General features: G+C 41.8%; 1 protein-coding gene across 1 annotated transcript in view; it reads right to left on the reverse strand.

Moving 5' to 3' along the window:
- Positions 1-10,175: 10,175 nt before the first annotated feature.
- ONECUT2 (one cut homeobox 2) overlaps positions 10,176-25,842 on the reverse strand; it is a 53,455-nt gene continuing 37,788 nt past the window's right edge. The window contains exon 2 of the mRNA XM_066247585.1: positions 10,176-25,066. Coding sequence (XP_066103682.1) covers positions 24,780-25,066 — 287 coding nt within the window. The 3' untranslated portion in view covers positions 10,176-24,779. The remainder of the gene's footprint in view (positions 25,067-25,842) is intronic.

Genomic DNA, 25,842 nt, shown 5'->3' on the forward strand with positions numbered 1-25,842 from the left:
CGGGAAATTTGACTTTGGGTGATGGGTATACAACATAACTAACAGGTCAAATGCTATAGAAATATTTACCTGAAACCTATGTACTCTTATTGATCAATGTCACCATGTTAAAGTTAACTTTCTAAATAAAATTTAAAAATTAAAAAAAAAAAAGAAATGTAACAAATGGATTTTGATGGGTAAGATTAAAAGCATTTAAGATGAGGGGTTGGAGAACCTCTGCTACCCTCCCCTGTATACATAGTGTATAAGAACCCGGTGAAACCTTTAGCCTGCACCACTAGGAAATGCCCAGGAAAAGATCCTGCATCCCATCCTCAGGGAGGAGGGATGCTTCTGGAAAGTTGTTGGCGCTGCTTCTGGAAAGTTGCTGGGTCCGTGTGGAATGTAGAGTGCTCCCAACAGGATGGAGAGCTCAGACTGCCTCGAGCTCACGCGGCACATGGTACAAGTAGTGTGCCTGATCTGGGCAATAGAATTTGTCAAACGTGGTTTCACTTTCTTTAAAATCTGGCAGGCAGGAGGAGAGAAGATGGCAGCGGAGTAGGCGGATGCACAGACACCCAGCTCTCAACACCAAACTGGAATACAAATCAATTTAGAAAAAATCAGCATGAAAAACCAACACTGAACTGCAAGAACAGCTCTCAAAAACCAAGGAGCAAAGAGGAAGCCACAATAATCCTGGTAAGGAGTGCCTGAATCTCCTCTGCTTACAGGAAGGGAAGGAGGGGGGTGAGGCTGAGAGCCCAGAGAGGATTTCACAGAGGAAAAAGAGCAGAAACTACTGCTCACAGCCACTTACCTGGCGGCCAGGGAGCAAGGTGGGTTGAAAAGACCAGCCTATCTCCCAAGTGGAAAAGACAGGGAGAGGGACAGACTGTGAGGGGCTAAGGTATGCAAGAAACAAAATAAAAAAGCTGACTCATTCGTGCTGGAGGCGGCCATAGCTGGGGGAGGGACTGAACCTTTCACAAAACAGAGCTGAAGTGCTTCCGGATCAGAGATCTCCGGACATCTATCCAGCTCCAATCAGCACAACAAGACACAGCTGAAAACAAGAAGTGGGGAGGAGGGGCAGTAACTCAGGTCTCCATGGAGATCTGAGATACACCTCCCCCTACTGAAGCTGAGAGAAAAAACCCTGCCCCCAATGAGATTAGTTGGAGGAAGAGACCTTCAGCGTCTCAGGTTACACCCACAGCATTCCTGGATACAGTTTCAAGGAAGCCCCCTGCTGAGATCAGTTAACAAGACTATCACCTGTTAAGAAAACAAACAAATCAAGACTTCAAAGCTGCCCAAATCCGAAAGTGGATTACAAATAATAGCTGATACCAACCCACGAAGACCTAAAAATAACACAACTGAAAACTGGAAGCAGACAACACCACGCCTAGAGTCAATCAACTCTACAAATAAAACAAAAAAGAAGAAGAAGAAGATGAGAAAACAAAGAAGTGCAATCCAAATGAAACCACAAGAGACACTTTCGAGAGATGAACTGAGTGATATGGAAATAAACTTCCAGATGCGGAGTTCAAAATAATGATTGTAAGGATGCTTAGGGATCTTAGAACAACAATGGAGGGGGAGTTTGAAAACCTAAATAAAGAAATAGCAAGTATAAAAAAGAATCAGTTGGAGACGACAAATACAATATCAGAAATAAAGACCACAATGGAAGGAATTAAAAACAGGATAGATAGAGCAGAGGATCGAATCAGCGAGTTAGAAGACAACTGGAATGAAGGCATGAAAGCAGAGAAGAAAAGGGAAAAAAGACTCAAAAAGTCAGAGGAAACTCTTAGAGAGCTCTGTGACAACATGAAGAGAAATAACATCCGCATCATAGGGGTTCCTGAAGAAGAAGAAAAAGAACAAGGGATAGAGACTTTGTTCAATCATATCATAGCTGAAAACTTCCCTAAATTAATGCAAGAGAAACTCTCACAAATCCAAGAAGCACAGAGGACTCCATTAAAGAGAAACCCAAAGAAACCTACACCAAGACACATCATAATTAAAATACCAAAGCTAAGCGATAAAGAGAAAATATTAAAAGCTGCAAGAGAAAAAAAAGTTATCACCTACAAAGGAGCCCCCATAAGGATGACATCTGACTTCTCAACAGAAACACTTGAGGCCAGAAGGGAATGGCAAGAAATATTCAAAGTAATGCAGAACAAGAACCTACAACCAAGACTACTTTATCCAGCAAGGCTATCGTTTAAAATTGAAGGAGAAATAAAAAGCTTCCCAGACAAAAAACAACTCAAGGAATTCATTACAACCAAACCAATGCTGCAGGAAATATTAAGGGGCCTGGTGTAAACAGATAAAGTGGGAAAAGAATACAGAAAAAAAAAAAAGAAAGAAAAAGGAATACACCTTTAAAGAAGAAAATGGCAATAAACAACTACATATCAATAATAACCTTAAATGTAAATGGATTAAATGATCCAATCAAAAGACATAGGGTAGCTGCGTGGATAAGAAAACAGGACCCATACATATGTTGTCTACAAGAGACACACCTTAGAACAAAAGACACACACAGATTGAAGGTAAAAGGATGGAAAAAAATGTTTCATGCAAACGGAAATGAAAAAAAAGCTAGGGTAGCAATACTTATATCAGACAAATTGGACTTTAAAACAAAGGATATAGTAAGAGATAAAGAAGGCCACTACATAATGATAAAGGGAGTAATCCAACAGGAAGATATAACTATTATAAATATCTATGCACCTAATATAGGAGCACCCAAATATATAAAACAGATTTTGATGGATTTAAAGGGCGAGATCAACAGCAATATTATAATAGTAGGGGATTTCAATACCCCACTAACATCACTAGATAGATTCTCAAGAAAGAAAATTAACAAAGAAACAGCAGACTTATTGGAAACACTAGATCAACTCGATTTAATAGATATCTTCAGAACCTTTCACCCTAAAGCAGCAGAATATACATTCTTTTCAAGTGCTCATGGTACATTCTCTAGGATAGACCACATGTTAGGGCACAAAAGTGCTCTCAACAAATTTAAGAAGACTGAAATCATATCAAGCACTTTCTCCGATCACAACGGCATGAAACTAGAAATGAATCACAGCAGAAAAGCTCAAAAATTCTCAAACACATGGAAACTAAATAGCAGGGTGTTAAATAATGAATGGATTAAGAATGAGATCAAAGAAGAAATAAAGAAATTCCTAGAAACGAATGACAATGAGCATACAACAACTCAAAATTTATGGGACACAGCGAAAGCAGTGCTGAGAGGGAAGTTCATAGCACTACAGGCACACTTTCAGAAGCTAGAAAAAGCTCAAATAAACAACTTAACCCTGCATCTAAAAGAATTAGAAAAAGAACAGCAAGTAAAGCCCAAATGTAGTAGAAGGAAGGAAATAATAAAGATCAGAGCAGAAATAAATGACATAGAGGCTAAAGAAACAATACAGAGGATCAATGAAACTAGGAGCTGGTTCTTTGAAAAGGTAAACAAGATTGATGAACCTTTAAGTAGACTCACCAAGAAAAAGAGAGAGAGGACTCAAATAAATAAAATTAGAAATGAGAGAGGAGAAATAACAACTGACACAACAGAAATACAAAATATTGTAAGAAAATACTATGAAGAACTGTATGCCAAAAAACTAGACAACCTAGATGAAATGGACAAATTCCTTGAAACGTACAATCTTCCAAAAATCAATCTGGAAGAATCAGAAAACTTAAACAGACCAATTACACCAAAGGAGATCGAAACAGTTATCAAAAAACTCCCAACAAAGAAAAGCCCGGGGCCCGATGGCTTCACAATGGAATTCTACCAAATATTCAAAGAAGAACTAACTCCTATCCTTCTCAAGCTATTTCAAAAAATTCAAGAGGAAGGAAGACTTCCAAACTCCTTTTATGAGGCAAGCATAATTCTGATTCCAAAACCAGGCAAAGACAACACAAAGAAAGAAAATTATAGGCCAATATCTCTGATGAATATAGATGCTAAAATCCTCAACAAAATATTAGCAAACCGGATCCAACAATATATGGAAAAAATCATACACCATGATCAAGTGGGATTTATTCTGGGGAGGCAAGGCTGGTACAATATTCGTAAATCAATCAATGTGATTCATCACATAAACAAAAAGAAGGAGAAAAACCATATGATAATTTCAATAGATGCAGAAAAAGCATTTGATAAAATCCAGCACCCATTCATGATCAAAACTCTCAGCAAAGTGGGAATACAGGGAACATACCTCAACATGATAAAAGCCATCTATGAGAAACCCACAGCCAACATCATACTCAATGGGCAAAAATTAAAAGCAATACCCTTAAGATCAGGAACAAGGCAGGGGTGCCCCCTTTCACCACTCTTATTTAACATAGTCCTGGAAGTCCTAGCCACAGCAATCAGACAAGAAGAAGAAATAAAAGGCATTCAAGTTGGAAAAGAAGAAGTAAAACTATCATTATTTGCAGATGATATGATATTGTATATAGAAAACCCTAAAGTCTCAGTCAAAAAACTACTGGACCTGATAAATAAATTCAGCAAAGTGGCAGGATATAAAATCAATACTCAGAAATCAGAAGCATTTTTATACACCAACAATGAACAGTCAGAAAGAGAAATTAAGGAAACAATCCCCTTCACAATTACAACCAAAAAAATAAAGTACCTAGGAGTAAACTTAACCAAGGAGACTAAAGACTTGTACTCGGAAAATTACAAAACATTGATAAAAGAAATCAAGGAAGATACTAACAAGTGGAAGCATATACCGTGCTCATGGTTAGGAAGAATAAACATCATTAAAATGTCTATATTACCCAAAGCAATTTATAAATTCAATGCAATACCAATTAAAATACCAATGACATACTTCAAAGATATAGAACACATATTCCAAAAATTTATATGGAACCAAAAAAGGACACAAATAGCCTCAGCAATCTTAAAAAAGAAGAATAAAGTGGAAGGTATCACACTTCCTGATATCAAGTTATACTACAAGGCCATTGTACTCAAAACAGCCTGGTACTGGCATAAGAACAGGCATATAGATCAATGGAATAGAACAGAGAACCCAGAAATAAACCCACAGTTCTATGGACAACTGATATTTGACAAAGGAGGTAAGGAAATACAATGGAGTAAAGGCAGCCTCTTTAACAAATGGTGTTGGGAAAATTGGACAGCTACCTGCAAAAAAATGAAACTAGATCACCAGCTTACACCACTCACAAAAATAAACTCAAAATGGATAAAAGACTTGAATGTAGGCCGTGAAACCATAAGCATCTTAGAAGAAAACATAGGCAGTAAGCTCTCCGACATCTCTCGGAGCAATATATTTGCTGATTTATCTCCACGGGGAAGTGAAATAAAAGACAGGATAAACAAATGGGACTATATCAAACTAAAAAGCTTTTGCACAGCTAAAGACAACAAGAACAGAATAAAAAGACAAACTACACAATGGGAGAACATATTTGACAATACGTCTGATAAGGGGTTAATAACCAAAATTTATAAAGAACTTGTAAAACTCAACACCAGGAAGACAAACAACCCAATCCAAAAATGGGCAAAAGAGATGAATAGACACTTCTCCAAAGAGGACATACAGATGGCCAATAGGCATATGAAAAAATGCTCAACATCACTAATCATTAGAGAAATGCAAATTAAAACCACAATGAGATATCACCTCACACCAGTCAGAATGGCGCTTATCAACAAAACAACACAGAATAAGTGCTGGCGAGGATGTGGAGAAAAGGGGACCCTCCTGCACTGCTGGTGGGAATGCAGACTGGTGCAGCCACTGTGGAAAACAGTATGGAGATTCCTCAAAAAACTGAAAATCGAACCGCCTTTTGACCCAGCTATCCCACTTTTAGGAATATACCCCAAGGACACCATAGAACGGCTCGAAAAGGAGAAATGCACCCGCATGTTTGTGGCAGCATTGTTCACAATAGTGAAGATCTGGAAACAGCCCAAGTGTCCGTCAGAGGACGAGTGGATTAAAAAACTTTGGTACATATATACTATGGAATACTACTCAGCCATAAGAAATGATGACATCGGATCATTTACAATAGCATGGATGGACCTTGATAACATTATACGGAGTGAAATAAATAAATCAGAAAAAAAACTGAGATGAATCCATACATAGAAGGGACATAAAAACGAGACTCAGAGACATGAACAAGAATGTGATGGCAACAGGGGCGGGGGGGTTGGGGGAGGGGGGAGGGGGTGAAGAAGGAGAGAGGGGTTAGGGGAGGGGAGGGGCACAAAGAAAACCAGATAGAAGGTGACAGAAGACAATTTAACTTTGCGGGAGGGGTATACAGCACAATCAAATGTCAAAATAATCTAGAGATATTTTCTCTCAACATATGTACCCTGATTTATCAATGTCACTGCATTAAATTTAATAAAAAAATATTAATATTAAAAAAAAAAAATCTGGCAGGCAGAGTCCTGGCCAGGTAGCTCAGTTGGTAAAGCATTGTCCTGCTATGCCAAGCTTGCAGGTTCAATCCCTGGTCAGGGCACATACAAGAATCAACCAACGGAATCTATGTTAACACAATAAATTTTTTTTTCCCTGAAGTTGGAAATGGGGAGGCAGTCATACAGACTCCTGCATGTGCCTGACCAGGATCCACCTGGCATGCCCACCAGGGGGCGATGCTCTACTCATCCTGGGTGCCGTTCTGCTGTGACCAGAGCCACTCTAGCACCTGAGGCAGAGGCCATGGAGCCATCCTCAGTGCCCGGGCCAACTTTGCTCCAATGGAGCCTCGGCTGCGGGAGGGGAAGAGAGAGACAGAGAGGAAGGAGGGGGGGAGGGGTGGAGAAGCAGATGGGCGCTTCTCCTGTGTGCCCTGGCTGGGAATCAAACCTGGGACTCCTGCACACCAGGCTGACGCTCTACCACTGAGAAAACCGGCCAGGGCAACAAATAAATTTTAAAAAATTAATTAAAAATTTAAAGTAAAAAAAAAGAATCAGCCAATGAATGCATAAATAAGTGGAACAACACATCAGTGTCTTTCTCTTCCTTCCTATTTCTCGAAAATCAATTTTAAAAATCTGGCAGGTAGTTTTGGGGAAGTAGGTAGGTTTTACTCATCTCAAAAGCCTTTTGGTGGCTAATGTAAACTACTGTAAAGAATCTAAATGTGTGGCCCTGGCCGGTTGGCTCAGTGGTGGAGCATCGGCCTGGCGTGTGGGGGACCCGGGTTCGATTCCCGGCCAGGGCATATAGGAGAGGCGCCCATTTGCTTCTCCACCCCCACCCTTCCTTCCTCTCTGTCTCTCTCTTCCCCTCCCGCAGCCAAGGCTCCATCGGAGCAAAGATTGCCCGGGCGCTGGGGATGGCTCCTTGGCCTCTGCCCCAGGCGCTAGAGTGGCTCTGGTCTCGGCAGAGCGACGCCCCGGAGGGGCAGAGCATCGCCCCCTGGTGGGCGTGCGGGGTGGATCCCGGTCGGGAGTCTGTCTGTCTCTCCCCGTTTCCAGCTTTTAAAAAAAAAAAAAAAGAATCTAAATGTGTGTGGCTCAAACTTAGTTCATGAGAATTTTATGAGTAGTTCTTTCAGGACAGTGCAAGCAAGTTTGTTTTCCTACTAGCTACACCTCTATTGTCGAGGCTAATTGTTGCATAATGGTCTTCACGGGGAGGCACCGCACTGAGTGCCATGACATGGCTCTCTCCTTGTGGGGGGTGTCCATGTGTAGTAGGCACTTTCACATACTTTAGGTGGGCTGTGAAGCTGACGGCTCTGGACTCAAATCCTGGCTATGGTACTGTGTCACCTAGAGCAAGTTACCTAACCTCTCTGAGCCTAAGACTTCTTTTAAAAAATTTTTTATTAAATGCATTGGCGGTAACACTGATTAATAACATTATATAAATTCCAGATGTACAGCTTTATAATACCACATCTGTATACTCCATTATGTGCTCACTACCCAGCCTAGTCTCTTTCTGTCACTATGGATGTGACCCCCTTTACCCTCTTTGCCCTCCGCTACCCACCCCTTCTTGTCTGCTAACCACCATTCCCTGACTTCCTTTTTTATTATTTATTTACATATATTTTTTAAAGATTGTATTGATTGAGTTTTACAGAGAGAGGAGTGAGAGGGGTGGGGGAGTACTAAGCATCAGCTCGGAGTTGCTTCACTGGAGTTGCACATTCATTGCTTATGTAGGTGCCCTGACCGGACAAACCCAGGGTTTTGGGCTGGAGACCTCAGTGTTCCAGGTTGATGTTCTATCCACTGCGCCACCACAGAGCGGGCTCAGACTTCCTCTTTTAAATGGTAGCTATCTTTAATAGCACACCTGTAAAGCCTGCTTTTTTCTCCATTTCTTTCCCTTACAATCTCAGTCCATATCTGTGCCAGCTCTTTCAAATGCCTTCAATGTCTAACTTGAACTCAATGGGATGTAACAAATTTACTGGACTCTGGAAGTTCTAGGAGAGCTTTACAAAATAGACATTATAGTAGATTTAAAAAAAAAAAACCCAAAAAACAAACAGGCTGTAATTTTTCACTACGGCAATGTGATTGTGCAGCTCTTCCCGTGAAGGGGCGGAGTCTCTTTCCACGCCTGTATCTGTCAATCTTAGCTGGACCTATTATGGTTCCCTTTGGTGAGTAGGATACAGCAGAAGTGACTGTACAAGTTCCATGTTTAGGTCTCAAGGGCTGTCCAAACAAGGTCATCTTAGACTGGCCAGTCTCTCGGCATCTGGGAAACTGACTGCAGATATACCAGTGAGCCCAGACTAAACCAGAAGAATCACCCAGTTGAGACCAGCCCAAACTGACAACCAATAAGATTGTATGCTATAACATGGTTGTTTCTTTTAAGTCACTATGCTTTAGAGTGGCATTATACAGCAAAAGCTAACTAATACATAAATGTTTGAGGTCAAATAGATGGTTTGGATAGGACCTAAGTATCAGTACCTTTTAAAAGCTCTCTGGGGCTCTGGCCGGTTGGCTCAGTGGTAGAGCATTGGCCTGGCATGCAGGAGTCCCGGGTTCGATTCCCGGCCAGGGCACACAGGAGAAGTGCCCATCTGCTTCTCCACTCCTCCCCCTCTCCTTCCTCTCTGTCTTTCTCTTCGCCTCCCGCAGCCACGGCTCCATTGGAGCAAAGTTGGCCCGGGCGCTGAGGATGGCTCCATGGCCTCTGCCTCAGGCGCTAGAGTGGCTCTGGTTGCAGCAGAACGGCGCCCCAGATGGGCAGAGCATTGCCCCCTGGTGGGTATGCCGGGTGGATCCCGGTTAGGCACATGCGGGAGTCTGTCTGACTGCCTCCCCGTTTCCAACTTCAGAAAAATACAAAAACTAAAAATAAAAAAATAATAAAAGCTCTCTGGGTGATTCTGTTATATGTTCAGAATTGAAAACCACTGTCCAGATAAAGGCACTTAGTGCTTCATGGGCTGGGTTATAGGTGGGTCTTTATTTACACGGAAGTTTACCTAATGGAACTGTGAAGAGTGGGGATATTATTTAAGTTTAAATGAATACAAGAACTCTTTAACACATTAACTTATAAAAAATAATAAGCCAAGAAGTGATCTATACTAAAAGGAAAAAATATCTTCAAAATCTTGTAACAAAAGATGGAAGGGACTTTAGATCTAACCAATCCCAGCCTTAACTTTGTTGGAGAAACTGAAGCCCCGAGCGTTAAGTGTCTTGCTCAAAGCCAAATACCTAATGTGTGGCAGAGCCTGGATTCCATATGAGATCTTCAGGCTCCAAATGTGTTTTGATTGATTCTTTTCTATGGTACAGTAATGTGATCCTCTTTTTCTTACCACGTGTGAGCTCATGTGAGATCTGCACAAGGATTATGTTAGGCTAGGTTATCTCTCAAGCTTTCAGGCAGTCTTACAGGGACATCCCTCACCGTTGGTGACTGTTAACCCGAATGACAGGTCTGTTGATTGTAAAATGTGCCTAGCATCCTGGCAGAGGTTGGAAGTTGCAATCTTACGAAGCAGAGCAGCTTTACTGTCCTTTGTGGAATCATAATTGAGATACAACAGGGGAAGGGGTACTTACTACTTCCCATGAAACGAGAAAAATGACTGCTGAGCCATGGTCAATGGAAGCAGTTTATTTGACATTAATTGCAGAATTTACAGCACGACCATTTAATGATAGGAATAAAAATAGAAAGAATCCAGTGTAAGCAATGTTGCAGACAAAAAAAATCAAGATGGGAAATGAGCAAATTGAAAATGCAATTAACATTCAAAGAAATCTTCCAAAGGACAAGGAGCTTACTGAGGGGCGAGCAGCCCCCTTGCTAATGGTGTGTGGCCATTTCTAACAGGATTGCAGGGCAGCCACTGAACATATACCCTGTTGACCATCCCTGGAAAATCTTTAGCATAGTCTGACTTTACATAGGCGAGATGGGGCAAAACCTGGCTTATAACATGATTTGGAAATTTAGTTCTGGGTGAAGAGAAAATAAGAATGTAGATTAGCTGGTATGTGGGTTTTCTTTTTCAAAAGGGAAAGGAATGCAAATTTGAGGGGTGCATTTTCTTCATGTCAAAGGGATGGGGTAAAAACAAAAGCTTCAAGTTCCCCTCTTGGAAAGTAATATCTGTAAAGTCAAGGAACAAGAATCAGAGGCATGCAGGTGGCTCTCTGACCTCTTGTCACCTTGGAACCTGGATAGAGACCTATGAAAGGTAGCTGGATTTCTAGTAAAGGGCTGGCTTCTGGAAGAACTAACCTAGAAGCCATGTGATGGAACATGGGCTCTCCCAGGGACAATTAACCACCATCCAGCCACTTTTCCTTGGCTTAAAGAGTCTCTGTTTAATTTTAAAACTTTAAATAGAGCTGGGGAAAATTCTTCTCTCTTTTTCTCTTCCTCCCTTTCCTAATTTTAGTCACCTGTAATACCATAAAGTAACCCACAGACCAGAAGAAAGGATTCAAGCCCCACAGGCCAGTATGTGAAATGAAGAAGACTGACTCAATCCAGAGGACAAAAAGGAATGAAAGAAAAGATACTGGACTGTGATCTCACTTTGGTGAAGGATGGTTTGTCTAGTAAGAATTCATTGACCAAGAAAGAATCTATAGTTCCTGTGCTAATACAATGTTAATTTGGGTAGAAAAAGCAGAACAGGAAAGATAAAAAAAAAATGGCCAGGCTCTTTCTCTGCAGTCCAGAAAAATACCTTCTCAGAGAAAAGCAAAGGCTGAAGGGGCGAATATCTTTGTCCCTGAAATTCTCTGGCATTTTAGGTCTGGGGCTAAGAGAATGAAGTACTTTAGGATTAAGGAGGGAAATAAGATTTGGTGGTTGGAGAGAGGGATTGGAAGAGAAACCAGCACCAAGATGATGCCTGGATCATCTCTGTCTCTGCCTGCCGAACTTAGATGGTATCACTTTGTCGGTGTGAAGGTTGTCTTGTTTCAGGAATTCCCATTTGCCAGGCGTCTTACAGCCCTTCATGGTACCATTTAGACTTGTATAACACAAAACGACATCGTCAAGAAAGGAAATAAGTTAGCTTCAAGGAAGCTAACGGATGTTAGTGGTATCCTTACCTATTCAACAGCCTTTGAATACTTAACCTTTCTTACCAGGTAGCAGGGTCCCTGTCATAATTTGAAGAAAACTGTCCTAGAAGTAAACTGACTCTTAAGCTATACGCCAAATTGAGACAAAGCAAGGAAAATGGGGGGAAACCCCCAAGTTCTATAGCTTTTTGAAAGGGTCTTTCCAGCAGAGATGGAGTAGGCATTGAGGGCCTGTCCCCTAAGAAAGATCTGTAGTGTGGGCAGTGTACACGGCCTGCAGGGGGAGCAGCAAGCACGAGAGGCAGTGGGGTCTCCTTTCCCTCTAGTACTTTTCCAGATCAAAGAACTGGGGATCACTGAAATATAAATGAGAGGCCAAGAGGCAGAAAAACCCATTCATACCTTTCTTTGTTTTCCAAATAATCATCTGCACAAATTAGAGATGGGAGAGCTAAACCAGGATGCAGAGGAAGAGTGATAAGGAGGGGGGGTTGATTTGGAAGAGCCCCCCCCCAGATTGTGAGGAGCCCACCCCCAGATTTGGGCCCTTTGCAGTAGTCAAGGTGGAAGAAGACACCTTCAGTGATGGTGCTGGTAAAGCCAACCAGGTGGGCCACTCAGAGCCTTGGCTGGTGGAGCCCAGCATGGGGAGAGGTGAATGCCGGGTGGGTCACAGAGGATGCGGGGTGACTGTTTCCTCTTCTTGCCCTTTTCTGTAAGAACTGGGGCCTGTCATCATGCTGTCCTGCACTCAAGGCCAAGGGATCTCGGGGAGGTTTTGGGGTCAAGACAGGGGGAGGTTTGGGCTCAACTCTCTTTACAGTGGACAGTCGTGAAGATCTCTTCCTAGTGCCCAAATCTACCTTCAGGCCTATGACCTTTCATTTCCCAGGCCATGCCCACATTCCCACCACGAGAGCAGGAGCACAATGCAGGCCAGGCTGTGGTCACTGCCCCTTCTGCGTCTCTGAGGAAAAGGACACCCACGGGCACAACACATTGAGTGAAAACCCTTTAATAACAAAATAACAGTCACGATGTAGCTACTTGAGTTGTCTGGAAAACTCAGCTTACACTTGATTTAACATATCACTTTCCACAAAGCTTAAAATAAAAATAAAAAAAGGACATAAGAGGGCATAACAAAATATACCTCAAGTTTCATAAGACAAGTCTTCTTGGCAAATCCTAGTGGGCCAGGCCCGTGCGCTGCTTGTCATGAAAAGACCTTCATGTTTCAGATGCTCCTCTGTTTATTCTGGATGGGAAACGCATGTGAACCTGCTGATACTATATATCTGCACCAAGAGGAATAGTTTATGTGTTTGTGAGTGTGAGGAGAACTTGACTGAAACAAATACTCAGTTTGGTTTATTGTGGCAGAACACATGAAGCTTTCTGGAAGATTAAATACTATTACAATTGTTAACTGTCTTACAAAGCCAACTTCAATTTCTTGTATTCATTTCCATCTTTGGCAGGTTAAAAAGGGAAAAAATAAAATAAAAAAAAGACTATCTATTACATAGCTTTCATGATCACAATCTACTTTATAAGGCCAAAAAGTAAATGCTTCTTTGTGTTACTAATGAACGCGCGTCCCTATACTGTCTCACGGCCAGGTACTCAGAATGCTCTGCTGTTGGTGATTTCCAACATTTGGCAGAGCAGACGGCTGCCTTCCCACCACTAGGCTGCGCTTGCCTATGCATAGTGTGCTGGGCACTTGATTTGGCTTTATGTCAAGCATTCTGGTTTGGGAACTAGGTACGAAACTTGGGAGTGGGTCTCAGAACCGAAATGTAAGAAAGAACAAGTTTGCCCAATCTAATGCAACTGAAGATTACTTTTTGAGACATGGAGGCCTTAGATAACTGGGAACTTTAAACCAAGATGGATTTCTGATACTGGGGTTCCAAACTTCTCCGACCCCTCTTTAGGGGCAGATGGAACACTGTCAGGCAGGAGAGTTATCTCTGACTCAAGAGAGGAAGAGCCACGATCTGCCTGCACAAGGGATGCTATGGGGAATGGCCACCTATTTTTGCCTGAATCATGGGAATAGGTGGTGGAGTTGTCCAGAAGAATGGACCAAATAAAGCCATAGAATAATTATTGATATTGATGCCATTTGAGTTTTTACTGCAAAATGAGTTGACAACAAAATACTGGAAGAAACCAAACAAAATCCAAGTGGCCAGCCCCAAGGAGAGCTCTAGGGAGGCTGGAGCTGGATGAGTTCACAGCTCTGTGTCGATGGCCAGTTAGGTCTGAGTGCACAAACATAAAGCCAAAACGATGCCTCGGTGGGAACTGAAATACAGAGTTCTTTTCCAATGGTTGTTTCCCCTCTCACAGTGTAAGGAATTAAGTTAATATGTGGACAAGTTGGCTAAGTGAAACTTGGAGTCACCTTGCTCATTAAATTTGAAACCAGTTCAATCTGACTCATTTTGAAATCCCAACAGATGTGAAGAACCAGTTCAATCTGACTCATTTTGAAATCCCAACAGATGTGAAGATACTTTCGAGGTGAAACCCAATGAAACCAATAGTACCACCGTCTGAGGCTGACTGTGTACATTTTCATAGTTTAATGTATACACAACTGTTCCACAAAACGACTGGCGCCCATGCATAAATAAAGTCCATTGAACCAAAGGGGAAGATCTAGTTCAAAATGAAATGTTGTTATTAAGTCCACAATGCATCACACTGCTAATTTTTTTAGCCTCATGCATAAAATTATAGCACTGATTGGCAGTTGCTAATTATAATACTACACTGTTAACACAGAACAATTAATTGTTCAGACCAAGTAGCACAAATGTAGAAAATAATTTTTTTTTTCCAACAGAACAAATGAACACAGATTGTTTCTTCAGCAAAATATGAAACTGTAAACTTTGGGCTCATTCTGCAACTTTCCCCAATCCAGAATAAATAAAATCCAAAGGGGGAAAAGAAAAGAAAAAAACATACATTTCTTTTTAAGCGCACCTTTTCATCTATTACAAAAGCACAACCTAAAACGTAGAAAGCTTTTTTTTCATTTTTCTTTTTTTAAATCACAGTTACCAAAAGAAACAGTGAATAATTTATTACATACACTATAATAACATTACTCTAAACACTATCATCTATGAGGTATATCTGAGAAAATTCGGTAAGGAATTGCGCGGTCTGCATTGCCAACATGCCCAGGTTCATATTAAAGCTTTGGAACCGTGAAGAACTAGAAAAGGGAGAAGGACGGGGGAGCAGAAAGAAGAGACAGAGAGAGAACCTTTGGTATTAGTACAAATCTTGTTCTTTGCAGGGTTGCATTGCAAAGCACCACAGTACAATAAGCCCACCAATTTACTGTATGGAGGCCCAGTTGAAGCTGAGGTATTCACAGGAAGGATTAAAAAAAGCACAGAGAGGTCCAGACTGGCTAAATCGTTGCTTTGGTTCAAGCAAGGCACTCGTCCCGTGGTTAGGTCACACTTTGCAAGTGAAGCATGAGGCTGAGGGGGGATTGCTGAGGAGGGGTCTGCCAACAGGGGATGTTTTCTGTGTTCAGGCTGCCATTGGTCTCTTTGGGTTCCCTCTTGTGGGGGCCTGGTGGTCAGAAGGCAGGAAGGTGGTGTTCGATTCTAGGGGAGCGCTCTGCTGCTCAGTATCAGACCTCTGTTGTGCCTCCCAGGTGTTCTGGGAGGGCTATTTCCCGTAGGGATCGGGAGGGAGACTAATGCAATTTGCTGTTTCGAAGGAAAGACTTAAAAGTTTGCCATGTCCAAGGGGAAGGAAGGTGGGTGGAGCTTTCAGCTTGTTTGGACAGAAGAGCACTTTCTAAAGCCGGTCAGTCTGTCTTCTAAGTCTCCCTAGAAGCTACACTAGGCCGAGGAATGTGCTAGGTGGTCTTTTTCCTTCTTAGATTCTTGGTCTAAATGGTCCCTTTGAAAGCTCAAAGATATTCACATCATGTAAAATGCAAAATATTAGTGCTCGATAAAGAGCTATACAGATGAGAGGTGGGTCTTGGCATGTGTTTAAAACCCATTTGGTCAGAAGCTCAGAATGATTCATTGGCTAACATACAAGTCACTCTAATGAGTGGATCTTAATAGTGACTTAATCATATTTAATGCAATCCAAAGAGGACCAATTAATTTCATGAGGAAGAAGGGAAGAGAGGAGCAACTTTAAGTAATCATTTCTTAAACTAGCTTATCTATTCCTCAAAAATTTGGGGGTCCTCTTTTATTTACAATAAATAATCCTTGATGTAAGCCTTACTCTTCTCTCACAAATGCAGCGTGTGCCTAGAAATGAAATATAAACACATGACTGCAAGTCAAGAGGAAAAGGAAAAAGCTGAAGAGCTTCAATATCATATGTGCAAACGGGGATCAAAGTCCCTTCCTCTGAGGCTGACCTAAAATATCCATAATAATTAAACTCTACAGACCAAGGACAAACTTAAAAGAAGGTGCATGTCTACCACATTCTGCAAAGGGGTGTGTGTCTACCATCTCTGTAATGGGGTATATGGCTGCAACACCCTGTAATGGGGTGTATGTCAACCACCCTCTGTAATGGGGTATATGGCTGCAACACCCTGTGATGGGGTGTATGTCAACCACCCTCTATAATGAGGAGCTGCAACAGTGATCACACTGGACCAATGTATACTTGCAAGGCCAAAACCTCTCTGGACCCTAAGTACTTCTAGGCTGGCCACCTTTACAGCAACTGACCGTATGCGAACTTTCTGTTGAGGTTCTAACCAAACGCTGAAATGACTGTTGACTATCTTTAGAAAATACCCCTTTCCAAATTAGTAGCCACAGTAGGCCAGATAATGTTAAGTGATAAACCTCAGGCCCGACTCAGTGCTGAAGGAATGCCATCTTGCTCTCTGCCGACCTGTCTCTGCCGACATGTGACCCAGGTGGCCTGTCTCATGCAGAAGCAGCACTGAGCACTGCATCAGGAGGCCTTTGGCTCTACCTAGCGATTTAACTCCAATAATAATTTCACTCCTCCAGGCCTGTGGGGAGGGAGTGAGGACTCAATGCTATCTAAGGTCCCTTCTAGCTCTACATTCAGTGGTTAGAGTTTCTCGGGTCCAGGAACTGGAGATCTCTACTGTGATAGCTCCACTGCAGGGACAAGGTCACGGCTAGGACTGCAGGCCACTTCCAACCAGACTTCTTCACCCACTTGGAATTTAAGGAATTTAAGGAATCCAATCACAGCAGCATCTGAACTTGCGTCCTGAACAGGTGACAAGGACAGTGAACGAACAAGAGAAACACAGAAAATATCCCTTTTCAAATTAGCAGCCACCGTCGCACAGATCGTTCTGTCTTTGGGGAGTCTGAGCTGTGGCTGTCCAGACCATATGTCGGAGAGAACGGTTAAAATGATAAGGAGCACAAGCAAAATGCAGACCGCACAGAGAAAGAAATCTTTGGTATCTTTGGTGTTTCAACACGATTAAAATTACAAATGGAAAAAGTCAGTGAGGTAGCCTTCTTTGGTTCTCACTAGAAATAGAAAGTTTTTCGTTTTTTTTTCTTTTTTCTGCTTTTATTTTTTCCTTTTTTGTTTTGTTGTTTTACACACACACAGAGTTCATTCTTGGAAGCAGCTAGTATAAGGGTTTCTCTCATTTTGCTGTTATGATTTTTTTAATGCGTTTTCCAGTTTCTGTCTAGAAGCCCCAAAATCCAGGCTGGTGAAGCAGGGTCTCTGCTGTGTCGTCTGAATGTGTACATTCAGGATGAAGAGTCGTTGCTTGTCCACAAACTGGGCTCTGTTGTTCTGACCGCGAACAAACTATAGTGCTCTCTGCTGTTTTAAATAAAAAATATAAACTATACAGCGCACCCTTTCGCAGATGCTGAATAAGTTAAATAAATAAGTTACACTACGAAGGCTCCACGGGCCCCAATAATTAAAATGTGAAGTTTGCCTGATACCAGCTGGGGCTGCACACTTGAATTAAATAACTTAATAATCGTTATTTAAACTATGTTCAAAGCTAATTCAAGAAGGAAACATACCTTGCTTTCTCTCTTTCTGTAACCTGTATATTATTTTACCTGTCTGTAACAGAATTTCACTGCTTTTATAAAGCAAACTAACCTTCAACAGAATTCTAAAAGTGAATATTTGGCATAGCTGATGCACCATTGGTCTAGACTTTGATAAGTAAACACAAGGAGTAAAATCAAACTAAGGAAGGGCAATTAAATAATTACCAAAAATTCTAGACATTTCTGTGCTAGAAGTTAATTTAAATAAATTAGTTACATTAATGGTACATAGCTTGTTGGGTCATAACCCAAAGAGACAAGAAAGAGAAATGTTTCTTTTGACTGTCTTAATTTTTTTGACGGACAACATGTATTAACCTCTTTCAATAGTCTAAAAGAAAGCAGAGCAGGAAATAATAACCTCTAAAACTTACGCGGGTTTATAAAGAACATTTAGATGTGACAAGCATGGAAAAAAAGCTACCATTTCCCTCTCTAGCTAGCGCTGCCCCACAATACCACGTCACCACTGTCTCAACCCTGGAAACCAGAGTCCACTTTTTCCCTAGTAGTTTGAGCTTTCTTTTGCTTTTTCTCTTTGTTGTTTTTTTCTTTTTTTGTCCCTTTTCAGGTCTTTGGACTTAGCTTTAGTTATGAGAGATCCAGCATAAAGCTATTCAACCGAAGAAATCAAGCATATGTATCATTCTTGCACAGATGATTAAATAATATCCCAGCTTTCTTGAAAGTTGAGTCATCTTGGGTGTGCCCAAACGAAAATAATTCCAAGTATACACAAGGAAGATGTTGGGATACTTTTTTTTTTGTACTTTAGTTTTCCATGTTACAATAAATAATGAAACCAATGTCCACTGTAGAAGTACCACATGGTAAATTATCATTTAAAATTTATTTATTGTAACAGACGACAGTAGATATATTTATGGAGATGTCTGCGTGCTCGTGTCTGTGCATGGTCCAGACACGCATGGGTAATATGTGTTGCAATAAGGACCTCTATGAGAATACATGTCAAAAGATGTACAATATCTAGGTCTGTATACATCTGAGCTGACAGACTGTATAAGCTGAGGCCAACTTATCTACCAAGGTTTATGCTATTTGAAATGCCTGCTGCTAACGAGGCAGCAGAGGGAAGACTTCCAGGGAGCAACTGAACTTGCAGCAACGTGTTTTTTCCTATATGCATTATCTCTTATAAAAAGCTATTAGCTGGTTGATTCCAGTCAACTAAACTTGAAACCCTGTACGGAAAGCTTGGGCTCTGGTCTTACTTTGTCTCAGACGGTCAAGAGTCACTTTGGTATCTGAGAACGAGCATTTCTGAGTCCTGTGGGATTCATGCAATAGCCTGTCAGCCTCCATTATCAGCTTTGTGGTCTATCGATGTAAAGCCATATATTATTTTATTATATTTTGTATTTTATAACACGTTCTGAGACTTCCTAAAACAAATCAACAAAAAAAACCCTTTCCCTTGGAAAGAAACAAAAATCATGGGTAGAAAATAGGCTTTGGGGCATCCATATTGAAAGCCAATGTCATTAACTTAGGAGATTTTTTACAAATTCAAGGGCTCCTTCCTCCTTGATTAAGAATGTTGGAGCCTTTTTTGATAACTAGACTCTCCTGCTGTTTTACACATGACTCGGTCTTAGTGAAAGGTACAAAATTATTAAGTGATCCAGTCTTGCAGGTAAATATCAGAGAGTCATAGGCACCAGCTCTGCCCCATCATCTACCTTCTCCCTGCTCACTCCTCCTTGTTAGGCTAACAAGTCTGAATCACACAACATCACCAGCAACAACAACAAAAAACCAGTTCTGATCTGGTAGGAATCATGACAATGATCTCCACCATACTTGTGTCTGGGTCATGGGGCCCATCTGGACCACAGGCAATATCTCTTCTTCTCTACTTTTTAATAGAGTCCATTATTCTGCAAATATAATGGAACCCAGTATGTTCTTTTAATGTTTAAAAAAAACTCCTACTGTACAGCTTCCTAAAAATCAAAGTTTGCTGCAAAGGAATATTGTGATGACACTATGGTATTGATTATCACACAGACACTTGTCTAATTCCACCAACATTTTCAAAAAAGTGGGAAGTGTCTCCTCCCCCGCCGCTCCATGTGGTAGCAATTTTCAATACTCTGTTCAATTTTAATTTACTGGCACTCATAGGTGGATGCCCAGTATGGATAAGGTAAAGTGGTTGATCATATAAAAGGTATTTATATTGGGCTTTGAAATACATTGACTTACAAAAATGCATGTAATATATGTGTGGGTGTATTGGGTTTATTGGCCTGATTTTTATTTACTTTAGTTATAAATGAAAATTAGCCCACTGGCCTGATCGCTCAGTTGCTTAGAGCATCATCCAGAAGCACAGAGGCTGCCGGTTCCATCCCCAGTCAGGGCACACACAGGAACAGATGGATGTTCCTGTCTCTCTCTTGTTCTCTCACTTTCTCTCTTTAAAATTAATGAAATAAGCATTAAACAACCCCACAAAACAAATTAGCTTGACTTTCCTAAACCCGTAGTTGCCAAGAGCCTGCTGCCTGCAATGCTCCGCTCTCTCTGGAGAACATGTCAGGCTGGGTCCGTCGTGACTCACTCTCACCTGTACCTTTAAGTGGGACAACCCACATGCTATTTTACATTTTGGAAAAGCCTTTAATATTGGGGTTGAATTTTTATTATTGTTGCTGTTTTCGTTTAAATAAAAACATTGGCTTTTAATAAAAATTTCCTGGAGTTAAAGAATTATATCCCCAGTACCAAAATCACATTGAAAACAAAAGTAAAGAAAGCCCATTTACCTATAGGGATAAAGAAAAGTCTTTTCCCACTCAATAGATCTTTGGATTTCCGGTGCCTCAAGAATGAATTTTGGCTCAGAACTGTCCCTGCACACTGTTCCTTCCATTGCTGATGGCTGAGGCATGCCTAGAATTATTCTTGGCTTGAGGAAATGGGTGCTAAACTATAACAAGACCAAATGATTATTCTTTTCTCCTGAAATTATTAGCTTAAAAAAAGATTTATAAATGCTTGAGGAATGTCATAGGTCAAATTCCATTACCTTTCAATTTGTAGGGAATTTTTGTTTCTTTTTTTTAACAAATTGAAATCTGTAATTTGATACATAAATATATAGATACAAACATGTATTTATGTATATATGTAAATAATTTTTTAAAAGCAAGCATTTCTCTGTTGCACGACATTGTCTGGCAAGACATTTGCCAAAAGTCCTCGGAAGGAAGTTCTTTCTTTTTTACACTTTGACATCTTCCTTGGGTCACCAGGAACACAGACGGTGTATGTGACTATCCCTTGTTTGGCCATAAAGGCAGCCTCTTTTGGTTTAGACATATTCTGGGGATACCAGAGACCAAAATGCTGAGGTCAGAGTACCAAAGAATCACTAAGCAAACCAAGCAGGCTCGGTTCTACAATCTATCCTTGATAAGAAAGAACTATCATTTTTCCCTTGGCTACAAGTCACATGGATTCATTTGGAACTATGCAAGTTGAAATTTATTTTCATCAACCAACATGAAGCATTCCCCTGCTGAAATATGCCTTTTTTTTTTTTTTTTTTTTTGGTCATTTGACAAAGGAGACATGGAGTATGAACAAGAGACAAAGAGACACAGGGAGAAGTCAAGGAACATCCCCAGGTAGGATGAATGACAATAGTCATGCAGAGTCACATGGCTTTGCCCCTGCCTAGGGAGACCCACAGGGTGGAAGTGAGAGGTGGCACAAGGGACAATGGGGCTCCCAGGGCAGGACTCCGGGATCCTCCTTGCAAACCCTGCTTTGTGTGTTTGCTCCAGTACGGAGACACCCCTCCCCCCAACTACACCACTGCCTCACCACAGTGCAGTGATTGCTTGCACACAGCCTTTGTTATGCAAATTGCTAATCACCGCCCTGAGGAAACCTGAGCAATGCATTGCAACAGGTGTCGGACTTTCCCTGAAGTCCCTTTGGTGGATCTGCTCACTGAGGAGGATCTGGAACGCCCAGATAGGACAGGGAAGCCCCTGCAGAACAGATTTCTGGGCTGGCCCCATCATAACTGGTGGGAATGGACCATCAAGCCTTCCCCGCAGATAAAAGATGAGTACCCCACTGGCCTGGGCCCAGCTCTGGGGTGGGTCTGGTGGAAGGGACTCACTTACACCTTGATCATGGTTGAGGCATAGAGTAGAGGTAACTCCAAATGCAAATAAAACCCATGTTTTATCATGCATCCATTGATTGACAGCTTAAACGTTGAAATGCTTGAAACTGACTTTCAACCTTTCCCAGGAGTTTTCCCAGAAATCTGAATACTCCACATCATCCACGGTGGCAAATGTACTCTGGGGTGGCATGAGCAATGAGCAAAATTCTGAACTGAATACTTACTAGATGAAGCACTCGACAAAAACAAGACATGAGTTTGGACAGCAATAATTTTGGGGTTTATCACCAATGTCAAGTTGAATCTATATGTGTGTTCATATATTATATATATATCTCTTTCTTTAGAAATGCAACTTTACAGCTGATTTTTAAAAAGCTAATAGAAAAGTAGAAACTGGCAATTATTTTTACATGTCTCCCCCCACCCCCAAATGAAGCCCTGTCAGGATGTAGCAATCATATGAAGACAAGGCTGTGAGCTCCTCTATAAACTCTTTGGTTCTGTGGCTCGGGCGAGGATGTGTCACCAAGATCCCTAACCTTGACCCTCACTCCCCTTCCCTCCCCTGATGATGAGACTGAACACAGAATACACCTTAAGTCTAAGGGGTAAGCAAAGAACATTCAAGTGACAGTATTAGTTCCTGCACTCTGTGGAGCAGAGAGAAGAGAATCATTCACTATCCCAACATCTTAAACTTGGGGTTCATGGAACCTTTTGAGAGATTCCATGTTGGGGTAGTAAGCCATAAGACGAAATGAAAGGGAAACAATAAAATCAAATAAATGACCCTTTCCTTCCGTTGCTCGGAAACAAAATTGATTACCTTTACACAGATCAATGGTGCTATTAGCATGTTAGCCAGGCAAGAGGAGAGAGTGAACTGAAACAAAAAGTGGGAGAAACCCTCATCTTTGGTATTGTAGCTGTTGAGGTTTCTGTTGCTCTGTTCTGTGTTCTTTTGAAAAACTGCATAGGCACAAATTAAAGACAATCTTCAACTTTAAGATTACCACGTGAGTTGTCAAATGAAGCAGCAGCCGGGGAGGCTTTTCCTTATTTCCATTCTTGTCTCAACCCTTCCTTAGAAATCTGCTTCCAAAAAATGTCCCAAGAGGTCTGTTTGAACACAGTGTGTCTTGCTGTTTTTGTTTGTTTTTTTCTGGCGTGCTTCCTTCTTGTTGGTGGTGATTTTCATTGATTTATGTATTTATTTATTCATCTTAATGGGACAGTTTAGTTTGTTGCAGAAGTAGGTGCAGAAAAAGTTTCTTTGGTTTCGATTAAGTAATTCATAAAAAAGTCAGTCTCAAGTGTCTGTAAAGAATCACTGCAGCGTTTGGCTTGCTTTGAACACCCCCATGGTGCCCACCTGGGGCCATTCACTGGTAAATATGCACATCGTGACCGTCACAATTTCCCAGAGTTATGTGGGCACTCTCCTGCTTTCTGCAGAAAGGTGACAGCCGGGAACCAGAGCTGGCCTGGCAAAGCCACTCCCTGGGTGGCGGAGCCAATATCTTGGCGTACCCTGTCCACTCAGCCTGATGGTGAGCCAAATGCAAGAGCTGAATGCCATTTGGACTTGCAGAGGTTTTATAATTTCTAAAAGTAATCACAGTATATTTAGGCTAGAAAATGGCAAGTAATAAGTGTCTTTGGTTTGCAGTATTCTGCTTCTTTGGTGTGCTGTGTTTTCTCCGGTTTTGTTCAGCTGTTTTGCTAGGATGACTCAACAATGGAAGAGATGAGTAATGTGTATGGTGGTTTGAATTACTTTTTTTTTCGTGCTACAAAACACTGAAAATGTCCCTACCAATGAGATGGATGAGAGAACAACCTAAATCTGAAAGTGTGAGAATGAGTTATGTGGTGGTCAGAATGCACAATAGGAGGAACCAGGTGACTAGTAAGAAGGATACATTAATGATCTAAAAAAATCTAGATCTTTTAAAATGCTGCATTTGCTCCATGTACCGTAACAGTTAAACTGGCCTCCTGAGTGTGCGTCTGCGTTATGTACAAACAGAATTTGTAGCAAACTGCAAAAATGTGCTTGAAGTCGTATTCCCAATGGTTCCCTAATGACTTCACAATTGGCTCTTGAAAATCCAGATGCGGAGAATCTAAAACCTCTCTTACTTCTCTGTTTATCTTCGTTGTGCTTGATACTTTGAGCTCAAGTGAACTGATTTGTTGTTGAGATGGATCCAAGACCACGTGAGATTTCCAGGAGGTAAAGGAAAGAACATTGTAAACTGGACTAACTTAAAGCTTTCAAAACCATCCAATAAAAAGATGCCTGAGTTGGAAAAACAGGTACTTGGATTTTATTTTAACTTCTGTATTTAAAACTTGTGCTCAGTAATTATCATTCTGATGTGTTTTTCAATGTTATGGCTGTGAACTTTGGTGTACTGTGGTGTGATGAGGCTAAGCACTTGGAACGCAAATGAGGTCATCCTGGTTGCTTGATTCTTCTCTTCCTGTAGCATCTTGGGAGTCCAAACTCAGGTCAAACTCGGACTACAAGAGATCGATAGGACCCTAAGTGGGACTGTTGACATTTTAAGTAATCCTGAGTTTGGCTGACACCACTGAAATGAACTTGCCCCAGGAAGGCCCCATTTGGGTTTCTGAGATGCTTAGCCTGCTCAGAGGTCAATGTCCGATTCAAAGAGATCCATTTTTCAGCTTGCACTTGGACTCCATAGCCATTAAAAACAAAACAAAAAGGACCACCTGGCCTATGATTACAGCTAGAAGTTTCTTTTCAAGAGAATTGTGCTTTCAAATCACCAGTGAAGGGCCCCAGCTAAGAATCCGGTGTCTCTCTGTGTTTTCTTTTGGTATCTGTTGTCCCTGCTTGGAGGTGACTTGTGCCCAACTCAGAGTCCTTCCATCACGCTTTGGTACAAGTGCTGGAGGCGGACGAAGAGCCGCCCGTGCTCAGGTCGTCCTGCCACTTCTCCAGGCTCCGGCGCCGGGCGTTCATGAAGAAGTTGCTGACAGTGGTGAGCTCCAGGCCCAGCTGCTGGGAGATGGTGATCTGCATCTCTTTGGACGGGCGTTTGTTCTCTTTGAAGATGGCGAAGAGTGTTCGGCGCTGGAGGTCGGTGAACACCAGGCGGGATTTCTTCTGGGAATTGTTCCTGTCTTTGTTTGGTTCTTGCTCTTTGCGTTTGCACGCTGGAAGGGAAAGAGAGGAAGGACAGAGTCAGCCCCGGCACCCAAGAAGGTGACCCGCTGGAAACCTGACAGAGGCATACAAGGGGGTGCACACCGTTTAATTTTATTGTGTAAACGGCCCAGCTGTCCACAGCCAGCCTCCTACTCCATCCCCAGGTGACAGAAGGCATCTGTTGATGGGGGAAGGGAGAAAGGAGGACCTTGCAGGGCTGCTTTAAAGTCTCGTTTGGAACCAATTGCTTTTGCTTTTTGCCCCCCACCCCTTACTCCTCCACTCACCACCACCCCCCAGCACACTGTTTTTTTTATCTCTGAAATCATGTGCTGTGCAGGGAGTAATGACTAGTCACTGGAGCAAGCCTGATGAGGCAGTTCCTCTTTCATGATAGCTGACCTGAAATTACCTTTGGGAGTCAAAACTTAAAAGCGCATAATTTTCCAAAATCAAAGCTGCTACCCCCATGTTTGAAAAAAAAATTGTTAACAGAACGAAATTAGAAGTGGTAGAATCATGGCAACATCCTGACCTAAATCCCCTTCGTCCAGACTTGTGAAAGGTGAAGGGGTGGGGGCGGGGACAGCAAGGGAAAGACTGCAGAGAAGTGGAGAAGTTGTCTGGCCAGCTCTAGAACACCAGTCTGCAGTGCAGCTAGGACAGGGGGACGGAGGCTGGCAGTGCTGCAGAACCCGGGTCACTGGGACAGGGCCACAGGGTCCTAGGCGCCTCAGCCAGTACATGTAGGCTCTGAGGCCCCAGATGTGTAGCCACATCTAGA

This window comes from Saccopteryx bilineata, chromosome 11 (genome assembly GCF_036850765.1).
Source record: "Saccopteryx bilineata isolate mSacBil1 chromosome 11, mSacBil1_pri_phased_curated, whole genome shotgun sequence".
Lineage (NCBI taxonomy): Eukaryota > Metazoa > Chordata > Mammalia > Chiroptera > Emballonuridae > Saccopteryx > Saccopteryx bilineata.